The 12608-nt window shown below is 44.4% G+C and overlaps 1 protein-coding gene across 2 annotated transcripts in view; it reads left to right on the forward strand.

Moving 5' to 3' along the window:
• The first annotated feature begins 321 nt into the window (after positions 1-321).
• Positions 322-12608, forward strand: part of GALK2 (galactokinase 2) — a 430984-nt gene continuing 418697 nt past the window's right edge. The window contains exon 1 of one of the 2 annotated variants that reach the window (XM_073653081.1): positions 322-552. In XM_073653081.1, coding sequence (XP_073509182.1) covers positions 497-552 — 56 coding nt within the window. In that variant the 5' untranslated portion in view covers positions 322-496. The remainder of the gene's footprint in view (positions 553-12608) is intronic. The other variant, XM_073653082.1, reaches the window with a different exon arrangement.

Below are 12608 nucleotides of genomic sequence, written 5' to 3' on the forward strand. Positions count from 1 at the left end.
GTAATATGCGGGCGGTCCGGACATGGGGGTCTGTACTCGGACATGTGAAACTTGCCCCAACCTTTACCATGCCAACATGTGAACGCGGCCTCGTTACTGCAATTACCGCCATTACTGCGCTGCAAACGATAATGGTGACACTAGCGTCAGCAGTATGTAGCCGCCATTGTCAGCTTAGCCAAGTACTGCCATTTCTAACAGCACCTTTCCACACAGAAGAGCCTGCTCCACAAGAGGTGGTGGCCTATCCCCCCAGACCAGCACAGTGCAGCAGTGTGAGGCTGGCCCGCAGTCATGGCCGCTCAGTACAGGTCCCAGTCAGGACGAGGTTTGGGCGGAAGGACACGTATTCAGCCGCCGCACACTGTGTCCCCCTCCCGGTCTGGCTCTGCTGGGTGACCAGGAACAGGATTTCCGTGAGGTGTGTGGATCCGGAAGAAGCCGCCGGTGATCAGCAGAGCGTGCACTCCGCACCACGGACTCATCACCAGCAGACATGGCCGCCTGTGCTCCGCCGCCGACCGTCCACATCCCGGGGACTGGGAATGACAGGTCAGTCAGACGCCAGAGGGGGGCGCTGCTGCGGTGCAGTGATGAGTACACCGCGCTCCTCTGACAGGAGGTGCAGATGTGTCCGGTGCTGGGCTACGAAGTCCCAGTAATCCACCCTGCTCCTTCCACTGCAGGGCATGCTGGCACTTGTAGTTGTACACCGCTGGCTGAAAGGCTCCACTATGTTGTGTATTGTTATTTATAAGTTTTAGAACTTGTCTTCTTCCATATTCCGGGATGTCACATTGCTGCAGGGCTTTATATACTATAGTGGCCAGCTTTTAATAGAAGGAGTCGGGGTATGGCTTGTCCTTAGTGCCCTATAACCTGCCGCCATTACAGGGCACTGGCATCAGACCATTGCTGGGCAGCAAGAATCAGCGGACAGGTTCCCTTTAACCCCTTGACACCCACATTTTTACTCATTCATTGTTGTATATCCTCTTCTCCCAAGAGCAATTCCACCATTCTTCTGTTAGTTCTGTGTCATTGATACAATTCATTACGCGGTAAAAGTGACCTGACAGCATGATTGTCCCGGTGAGCACAGCTACGGCCATACCAAAGTGGCATATTTTTTATTTTAGTGGCTTAAAAAAAGTCCAAACTTATTTTTTATTTATGGATTGGGAAAAAGGGCGATGATTCAATCTTCTGTTTTTGTTTGTTTTTAATAATTTTGTTTTACCTTTATCACAATCTCCATTGAAGCTCGGCCCCAGGTCCTATGGCAACTCATCAGCCCCCATCGGTTGCGTTACAGGAAAACGCATGGCCGCCAGGATTGCACCACTAATGTCAGAGGCTGATAATGGCATTAAAGGGGTTGAACAGCAGTGTTCGGAGCTTGTTCTGATCGCTGCTGTTAGATGCAGGTGTTGGCTGTATAACACAACCGGTGCCTGCCCTGAATCCTCTCCATGATGGATATATACTTCATGGCGCGTTAAGGGCATGTTGTGGATTTTCTGCACAGATTTTAGCGAACATCAAACAGCACACAGATCCTATCGACGTGCAATCTGAGTGCTGTCATTAACCTTACAACGTGTAGGAGAAACATTACAGTTTTTTCTTTTTTTTCTCTGCATATGAGAAAATTACTGATTGATTCAAAACCTTGATGAAAATTCAATCATTTTTTTCATATATGTGAAAAAAAAATCACTGACGTCTGAAGAGTATGATCAGCCACAGAGTGCCCCCAATAAGCAACGGCCCAGCCAAATTTCGGCTGTATACACACTGTCCTTGTCAATAAACTACAAAATGCCCACTCATCCTATTTCTGGCTGCGAGACGACCAATGTAAACTGCTGTTTGCATTGCTTCCTGCGGCTGCTGACACCAGCTGATCAGACGCCCCTCTCGTCGTCTAGGACAGTGTTTCCCAAGCCCCGTCCTCACGGCGATACTAAGGAAATCCTGAAAACGTAACGTATTGAGGGCTTTAACTCATGAGGACTGGAGTTGGAAAACACTAGAAGATTGTCTCTTTTCAGGAGATTCACATGTAAGTCTAAGCAGGTTATTAGAGCCAGGAAGGTTCTGGTGGTAGTAGGCTTGTGGCTTTCTATGTGGACGTTTGGAGAATTGATGCCATGGGTCTGTAATTGTTTTATTGTTACTGCATCTATTAGGATGACCCCGGAAGAAACAGGTGCTAAACACGCGTCGGAGTGATGTGACGCTGAGATATTCACTCTTGTTTTGTACCAACCTTCTGTATCCATCCTTCTGTTATACAGGTATTTCGACTAACAAGGGGGTTTAACCACTGGCACCTTTTGGATATAGTTTCATTTCTTTGTATAGTTGACTCTGGCATTACATTTGATTCTGACACTGAGTATGTGTACTGATCACTTGATCTTGTGGAAAAGTATTATTTTCTAATAGAGATATTTAATTTGATATAATGAATCTCTTCATTACTTTGGCTTTGCACTTTAAGCTGGAGTTAGTTTTGAATTAGCATCTATTAGGGGCTTAAAATTTAGTGGAATGTGTCTTTCAATGATACATATTGCAGCCAGTATATGCCACTTTAGCTTTGTGCATTTTACCGATTCTCTATCCACTATTCTGAAATAACAAGAAAAATGAATAACCCAACCTCGGTAGAAAAAGGGGCCACATGCAAGTCGTGCTATACACAAAGGTCTTGTACACTACTCCTTTCTATGTTAGCAGCACTATAGTAAGAATTGGCCATCAGTGTCACAATCCTGGACAATCACATTAATATATTAGAAGTCTTATTCTTTTTTTTTTTTTTTGCAAACTTCCAAGTGTCGCCTTAGTATCGCTCCCCCTGGAGTCAGCCAACCACCTATCAGAGCCCTTTAAACTTGTTAGGCAGTGTGAGACTGACCAGCTCCAGGATAACATCTTCATATATAGGAATGTGATGTCATTGCTCTTTAGGAGGGCCATGACCGTGTGATGTCACATGGAGAATGTGTTCCAGGCTGAATTTATTCCTTTTTAAGGGGTTGTCTGGGACTTTTATATTGATGGCCCATCCTTAGGATAGGTCATTAATATCTAATATCGGAACCTTTGCCGATCAGCTTGTGCTGGCGGGGGCCGGATGTGCTGAGTTGCAAAGCTGCACGGCACTGTCAACCAAATAATGGCTGGTACAGCTTTAAAGCTAGTAAGTGCAGCTAGTGTGGAAGGGGAAATATCTGAAGTGCTGTCAGGAAGTAACTTCTCACATGACTGGTATGAATGGACCTTATGTTACATTTCAGATATTGCACAACAGTCATGTTTTCGCTTTCTCGTCACCACATAGACCTAAACACTGAGCCATTGACCTACACTTCAGTGGAAACTCAAAAAGGTTTTATTAATACAGCGGTCTCCATCAATACATTTAGCAGCGATGATTCTGAACTTCATGGTCAGTTGTGCAATTTTATAAAATGCTTCTGAAAGTCTTATTCATTTTTTAGGTGTTTATGTTTGCTTTTGCTTTGATTTTACAATAAATTTACATGAAAAGTGTGTTGTAATCTGTATTTGTTTTATTTGTTACATTGTTGTCCCCCACAGACTTCAATAGGGAAAACCATAACATACATTGTGTTTTATTTAACCCCTTACCAACATCCACCGTACATGTATGGCACAAGTCGGTAGCAGGTGTGTGGAACAGGCGCCCCGTACCTGTCAGACAATGGCTGTGAGCTCCACTTACGACATTAAACCTGCCGGTTTCAAACTTTTCAAACTCTGACAGTGGCCTTAGCAGCGCACCGGCATAGAGTCACTCTATGCGCCCATTAGGTTCTCCCATTACAAGATCACGGGTGCCGATGGGTTGCTATGACAGCTGGGGGTCAGTTGAAGACCTCTGTGCCTGTTGTCACGGAGCTCGATTGAAGCTCAGCCTGTAGTAGGGCTTCAAAGGAGACCGTGATTTTTACTATATGCGGCAATACTGTGGTTTTGCTGTACATAGCACAAGCAGTCAGTAATTTATTTTATTTATTTTACTCACTTACATAGCGCCATTAATTCCACAGTGTTTCACAGACATTATTATCGCTGTCCCCATTGGGGCTCACAATCTAGAGGAAACCCACGCAAACACTGGGAGAACATACAGACTCCTCGCAGATGTTGTCCTTGGTGGGATTTGAACCCAGGACCCAATAGTGCTAACCACTGAGCCACTGTGCCGCCCAGTTTGTTTTTGGAGTGTGGGAGGAAACCAGAGAACCCTGATGAAATCCACACAAAACACGGGGAGAGCATACAAACTCCTTGCAGATGTTGTCCTTGGTGAGATTTGAACCCAGGACCCCAGTGCTGCAAGGCTGCAGTGCTAACCACTGAGCCACCGTGCTGCCCATAGTAAAAAGTGAAAAAAAAAAAAAAAGATTGTTCCCTTATGGAGTCCATGCATAACTACAATAGGAAACTCATTACCTGTCATGCAAAGTGTAGGAAAGACTAAGTGTGACACGAAGGGAAGGGGGAAAATGGGGCCCAGACTCTAGGGAAAGGTAGTAGTGGAGACCTCCTAGGCTGACTTTATATCACCCTGTCTCCCCTAATGTCCCTATATTAGTTCCGCACCAATCGCTGCACAGGAACTTCGCCCTGTCTTTCCCTGGTGTTTGGCCCTGGCTAAGGAAGGAAGGGGATGAGCGCTAGTCGATCCCCACTGACAACTAAAGACAACATGGGGGAGCAAACAAGGGAAGATATCTTAGCTTTAATTGACTTCAGAGAGATGAACACATGTCCTCTTGGCTCCAGAGAGGAAGAAGTACTGCTCTTGCTCCGAGCCTTCACACGGGGTCATGTGAATATCGCCGGCACATCCCTCTAGCAAACAGCAGGTATTTATACACCCAAGCCAGGGTGTTAATTAGCAAGAGGAAGGTAGCCGCTGGATCCTAAAGAGACAGCTTCTAAGAAGGTGTCTGTAATGCCAAACAAAGAGATCTCCTGCAACCAACTGTAGGGCGACTGTCACACCCGTGACATTACCAATACAACAGCAACACAATCCTAGCTAATTTAAGCCCTGGATACAAAAGAATATTTTATCCTTAAGATTTAATCTTTATTTATAATCAAAAACATACATGATTACATTAAAAAGATATATAACATGAGAACATAGTGCTACTAATAAGACAGGGTCATGTAGCATTAATTATCTGACATGAAATTAGATGTATAATACAGTTAGTGGCAGGTTACATTTGTATTTATTCAGATTCATCAATTAATTTAATACATGCATTATTAGGCTCCTGATATGTGAAGCAGATCAAGTTTAACAAATGTTAGCACCTATCTGTATAGCAACACTGAAGAATGTGCACCACATATGAAAATAATCAAGTTCAGATGTCATAATTATTTACACCACTAGATGGTGCTAAAGTGCATTTGTGCCAAAAATACATAAATTTAATCACGGATCCTTCGTGTCAAAGATATGAGAATATGGTAATGCGTCAGTATTACATTAGCCCGGCTGCTCCAACACCCGTTTTGCCCATATTCTTCCTCAAGTCGGCATATTCTTCCTCACGCCCCCTGAGGAAGAATATAGGCGCGTTTGGGCAGCAGGGCTAACGTAATACTGACACATTACCAGTAAGTGGCTAATAATTATGTTATCATATCTTTGACATGAAGGCTTTCTGATTAAATTGTATATACTCCACTTATTTTTGGCACAAATACACTTTAGCACCATCTAGTGGTGGAAATAATTATGACATCTTAACTTGATTATTTTCATATGTGGTGCACATTCTTCAGTGTTGATATACAGATAGGTGCTAACATTTGTTAAACTTGATCTGCTTTACATATCAGGAGCCTAATAATGTATGTATTAATTACATTTGTATTTATTCAAATTCATCCATTAACCTGCCACTAACTGTATATATATCTAATTTCATTAGCACTCTGTTCTCATTTTATATATTTTTTTAATTTAATCATGTAATGTTTTGATTATAAATAAAGATTAAATCTTAAGGATAAAATACTCATTTGTATCCGGGGCTTAAATTAGCTAGGATGGTGTGGCTCCAGTAAAGACTTAATGCAAACTACAGTATCAGAATGGAAATAGCACCTCATCTGTTGCCTTAGGTGGCTAACCGTTATGTAACTACATGTACGCAGTATTACATTTAAAGGGGTTCTCTGGGCTACACCTCAATTTCTGCAGTGCTTCTATCACACGGCAGATAGCCCAATCTAGATTGTGAGCCCCAGTGGACACAGTGCCGATAATGTCTGTAAAACGCTGTGGAATTAATAAGAATTATAAGAGAGAGAGAATTTTTTTCATTTCCCAGTTCGGGTAACCTTTATTTTAAATGGGGTTCTGGTTGAAGTTCGGGTACTGATCTGGTAACCATACTTTGAAATAAAGTTTGGGTTGGGTACCACAACCCCAACTTCCATCACTGGTTCGCACATCCCTACTGATGATCTAATGTGTATTGTGTGCTGATTGCCCCCACTGCAGATATCTGGGTAAAGAGCGATGGGGCTTGTTGAAATTCAATATGCACAATTCATTTTTTCCTCATTGACAGGAGAAATAACTGATAAGTAAAGTCGAATGTACTCTTGACCTATACTAGCCTATAAAATAGATCCACTAACAGCTAAATCCAAAGGTCATTGCTCCCTGCTGATTCTCCTGGATCTCTCCGCCGCATTTGACACTGTGGATCACCAGCTCCTCCTCACTATGCTCCGCTCTATAGACCTCAAGGACACTGTTCTCTCTCGGTTCTCCTCTTTACTTTCTGACCGTTCCTTCACTGTATCTTTTGCTGGCTCCTTTTCCTTTCCTCGTCCCCTTACTATCGGGGTCCTGCAGGGCTCAGTCCTAGGCCCCCTCCTCTTCTCTCTATACACTGCCCCTATTGGACAAACAATCAGCAGTTTTGGGTTTCAGTATCATCTCTATGCTGACGACACCCAATTATACACCTCTTCTCCTGACATCACCCCTACCCTAATACAAAATACCAAGGATTGTTTGTCTGCTGTCTCTAACATCATGTCCTCCCTCTATCTTAAACTGAATGTCTCCAAAACTAAACTTCTTGCGTTTCTCCCATCTACTAACTTAACTCTACCTAACATTGACATTACCTTGGAGGGTTCAACCATAACTCCCAAGCAGCACGCCCGCTGCCTTGGAGTCATATTCAACACTAACCTTTCCTTTACTCTCTATATCTGATCACTCACTCGCTCTTGTTGTTATGTTCTGCTACCAAAGCTAAGGAAAGAGAGGAGATCTGTCCCTACTATGAGACTCAGCTGAATCCCTACGATGTAACAGGGAACCTGATCCTGCGATCAGACCTGCTAAAGTCCTAATCTAGTCTGTACGGAGACCTATAGATGTGGGGAAGGAATCCCTACAAGTACTAAGGACTGGGAGGAATATGGGACACCTCCTAACAGAAATAGTAGCAGACAGACGAACAAACAAAATAGATAGAACATAGAGGTCCGTAGACCAAGCAAACTAACAGAGTTAGATACAGAGCACAGGCTAGCTAGAAAGTAGATATACAATGAAGTCCAGCAAAGCCAGAAGGGCGGAGCAGGACTAAATAGGCCAACAAGGTCATGTGACCAGCAAAGGAAAAAAAAACCTAACAGCAAGGTTCTAACACTTGTCACCTGCATCTTAAAAACATCTCCAGAATCCGACCTTTTCTCACCTTTGAAACTGCTAAAACTCTGACTGTCACTCTTATTCACTCTCGTCTGGACTACTGCAACTCTCTTCTGAGTGGTCTCCCTCTTACCAAACTTTCTCCTCTCCAATCCATCCTGAATGCATCAGCCAGGGTCGTATTTCTGTCCAGCCGCTTCACTGATGCCTCCATCTTGTGCCAGTCATTACACTGGTTGCCCATTCGCTACAGAGTATAATATAAACTCATTGCTCTTACCCACAAAGCTCTCCACAGTTCTGCACCGCCTTATATCTCCTCTCTCATCTCTGCCTATCGCCCTACACGTGCCCTCCGTTCTACAAATGACCTAAGACTAACATCCCCCATAATCCGACCCTTGCACTTCCGTCTCCAAGACTTCTCTCGTGCTGTACCAGTTCTCTAGAATGCACTTCCCCAGACGATCCAACTGATGCCTGATGTCTTCACGTCCATCTATTTAAACAAGCCTACTACCTCAACTCAGTAAACTAACTTTCCCCTGTTCCCTCCTTCTAAATATTATTCAGAATCTGTTCCCCACTCTTCATCTGTCTCTACACCCTCCATGCACAAGATAACTGCATTCGGTACTTGAGTATTGCACTTAAACATACTGGCTGATGACCGGATCATACAGCTTTATATGAAAATCCCTCTTTATTATAATTGCCAGACCTGAAATAACAAGCTCTTTTCACCTATTGCAGGGGTCCTCAAAGTTTTTAAACAGAGGGCCAGTTCACGGTCCCTCAGACCATTGGAGGGCCGGAATATAGTTTTTAAAAAAACTATGAACAAATTCCTATGCACACTGCACATATCTTATTTTGTAGTAAAAAAAACAATACAGGAACAAATACAATATTTAAAATGAAGAACAAGTAAAGTTAAATCAACCGGTATTTCAATAGGTAGGTAACTGTACCCAATAGGCAGCATAGGTCCTCAATAGGCAGGTAAATGTCCCCAATAGGCAGCATAGGTCCTCAATAGGCAGGTAAATGTCCCCAATAGGCAGGTAAATATCCCCAATAGGCAGGTAAATGTCCCCAATAGGCAGATAAATATCCCCAATAGGCAGCATAGGTCCTCAATGGGCAGGTAAATGTTCCCAATAGGCAGGCTGTTTCCCCCTTATAATGCCATATGCAGGCTGTTCCACCCCTTATAATGCCCCATGCAGCATGTCACCCCCCCATATTATGCTCCATGCAGCATGTCACCCCCCCCCATATTATGCCCCATGCAGGATATCCCTTTCCCCCCATATAATGCCCATGCAGGATGTCACCCCCCATATCATGCCCCATGCAGGATGTCACCCCCCCATATTATACCCCTTGCAGGATGTCACCCCCCCCCCATATAATGACCTATGCCTCCATACATTAAAAAAAAAAAAAAAAAATCCAATACTCACCTCACTTCTCACTTGCTGCCGCTGCTCTACTCTGGTCTGGACTCCAGTGTCGCGGTGGCGTCGTCCCGCTCTGCGCTGCCTGTGACGGCACTCGGGAGGGCGCGGTATAAAGACGTCACCGCACCCTCTGACCTGAGACGTCACAGGAAGCGCAGAGCAGGAAGACAGCGGATCTGCAGAGGCACGGGGAGAGGTAAGTATCCGCCTCCCGGGGCCCTGAGCAAGCGGAGGAGAAGGGCGGGCGCTGACACCGCTCTCCTCTCCTCCGCCCATAGTCCGGCGGGCCTGATAAAAGTCCTCCGCGGGCTGCATGTGGCCCGCGGGCCGTAGTTTGAGGACCCCTGACCTATTGTGTCTCCCCATTTCCTTGTAGATTGTAAGCTTGCGAGCAGGAACCTCACTCCTAATGTAACTGTTTAAACTGTCCTACCTTGTATTGAATTTATTGTCTGTACATGTCCCCGCTTAATTGTAAAGTGCTGCAGAATATGTTGGCGGTATATAAATAAGAATTATTATTATCTCAGAGGATAGTTTTTCCTTGCATGTGGTGTTCCCCTCTTTTGTAGGACTTGTGCAGCTGACACTGTGTGCTGTCTGTATCTACTGTGGATGGTGCTTGGATGCATTACAATCTATATGGATACTTGCACTTTCGATAGTCTGCATGGAAATAAACTGGAGACGTGGCCTATGGTCTGACTTGTGGGCCGACCTCACCCATTCACATGGATAGGTCTGTGTAAATGATGGGCAGCACTCAGATGTGGTTCATTATTATTATTATTATTATTTATTATTATAGCGCCATTTATTCCAGGGCGCTTTACATGTGAAAAAGGTGGTATACATAGCAAAAACATTTACATAATCTTAACAAAACAAGTTGGTACAGGAGGAGAGAGGACCCTGCCCGCGAGGGCTCACAATCTACAAGGGATGGATGAGGATACAGTAGGTGGGGGTAGAGGTGGTCATGCAGCAATATGGTGGAGCGGTGGTTACAGCAGGTTGTAAGCTTGTCGGAAGAGATGGGTTTTCAGGTTCCTTTTGAAGACTCCCACGGTAGGCGAGAGTCTGATGTGTTGAGGTAGATCCTTCCAGAGTAGGGGGGATGCACGGGAGAAATCTTGTATGCGATTGTGGGAAGAGGAGATAAGAGGGAAGTAGAGCAGGAGATCTTGTGAGGATCGGAGGTTGTGTGTAGGTATGTACCGGGAGACTAGATCACAGATGTATGGAGGAGACAGGTTGTGGATGGCTTTGTATGCCAAGGTTGGAGTTTTGAACTTGAGTCTCTGGGCAATGGGGAGCCAGTGAAGGGATTGACAGAGGGGAGAGGCCGGGGAATAGCTGGCGGACAGGTGGATTAGTCGAGCAGCAGAGTTTAGGATAGATTGGAGGGGCGTGAGAGTGTTAGAAGGGAGACCACAGAGCAGGAGGTTGCAGTAGTCGAGGCAGCAGATGATGGGGGCATGCACTAGTGTTTTTGTAGAGTCTTTGCTGAGGAAAGCGCGAATGTGGGAGATATTTTTGAGTTGGAGTCGGCAGGAAGTGGAAAGGGCTTGGATATGTGGTTTGAAGGAGAGATCAGAGTCCAGGTTTACCCCAAGGCAGCGAGCTTGTGGGACTGGGGAGAGTGAACAGCCATTGAGGTTGATGGATAGGTCAGATGGGGGGGAAATATGATGAATTCTGTTTTATCCATGTTAAGTTTTAGAAATCTGGCAGAGAAGAAGGATGAGATAGCAGACAGACATTGTGGGATTTTGGTTAGTAGGTAGGAGATATCGGGTCCAGAGATGTAGATCTGATTGTCATCAGCATAGAGGTGATACTGAAAGCCATGAGACTCTATGAGCTGTCCCTGGCCAAAGGTGTAGATGGAGAAGAGCAGAGGTCCTAGAACTGAACCTTGGGGGACACCAACAAATAGGGGGCCAGATAAGGAGGTGGTGTGTGAGTGGGAAATGCTGAATGTCCTGTCTGTTAGGCATGAGGAGATCCAAGATAGGGCCAAGTCCTTGTACCAAGAGATGAGATAATCTGTAGTAAGAGGGAATGGTCGACTGTGTTGTAGGCAGATGACAGGTACCGGAGGAGGAGGAGGATGGAGTAGTGTCGCTTGGATTTGGCAGTTAGGTCATTGGTGACTTTGGTTAGGGTTTCAGTCGAGTAATGCGGTCGGAAGCTACATTGTAAGCACTCAAAGAGGGAGCATGAGGAGAGATAGGACAGTTCAAGGTGGATATGTTGTTCTATTAGTTTTGAGGCATAGGGAAGAAGTGATATGGAGCGGTAGATAGACAGAGAGGATGGGTCAAGGGAGGGCTTTTTTAGGATGGGTGTGATTAAGGCGTGTTTGAAACATGAGGGGAAGACACCGGTTGTTAGTGACAGGTTGAAGAGGTGGGTTAGGGTTCATGCGCTGTCTTTTTTTTATGGACCAGTTGATTAGAGATGCTTGAGCCTCTTTCCCTTTCAGGATACATGTAAAATGATGACACATGAATGTCAAAAAAACAGACACAGAAGGCGCAAAATGGAAAACGGAACATCATCCGGATAGACAAATAAGGCTTTAGTTTAGTGACGTTTTGTAGATTCGGTGCTGATCAGTTCTGTGATCATTTCATTACTAGCACAGTGGCTCGGTGGTTAGCACTACAGCCTTGAAGCGCTGGGTCCTGGCTTCAAATCCCGCCAAGGACAACATCTGCAAGGAGTTTGTATGTTCTCCCCGTGTTTGTGTGGGTTTCCTCCGGGGTCTCCGGTTTCCTCCTACACTCCAAAGACATACTGATAGAGAATGTAGATTGTGAGCCCCAATGGGGACAGTGCCAATAATGTCTGTAAAGTGTTGTGGAATTAATGGCGCTATATAAGTGAGTAAAATAATAATAATAAAAAAGAACAGCTTTCTTGCTGACATGACCAGATATCTCATGTGTTGGTGAAGATAAGTTTATTGTGAAACCATATCGCCATCTAGTGGAGCGGAGACGTACTTTCAGCTATACATAAATTACTTTTCTCTGCAGCTCAATTAGTAATACAATATATAATAGCATAATTAGGGGAAAGTTATAGGTGCAGATTACCTTGTGTACTTGCTCCATAGTAACAGTGTATTGCCAAGGGTCATTCCAATTTGCTCAACCATGACGATTTTTCCAGTTGTTTGAACCTGGTGAAATATCACAATAATGGTGGGTTTACAGTAATTGCTTCTGCAGGATCTTTAATAATGTTGAACTTCTGGCTAAACATTCAATCTCTCTCTTTCTCTCTTCTTTTTGACTTTTAATGGAAACAAAATGTGTGTCTTTTTCCATTTATCTCATGTATCCCAGTGGCCAGAACCCTACTGATCAGACATGTAAATTCACTCTACACCGCGT

The sequence above is a fragment of the Phyllobates terribilis genome, unplaced genomic scaffold (genome assembly GCF_046119375.1).
Source record: "Phyllobates terribilis strain yellow unplaced genomic scaffold, ASM4611937v1 Scaffold_11__3_contigs__length_659146591, whole genome shotgun sequence".
In the NCBI taxonomy this organism is placed as follows: Eukaryota; Metazoa; Chordata; class Amphibia; order Anura; family Dendrobatidae; genus Phyllobates; species Phyllobates terribilis.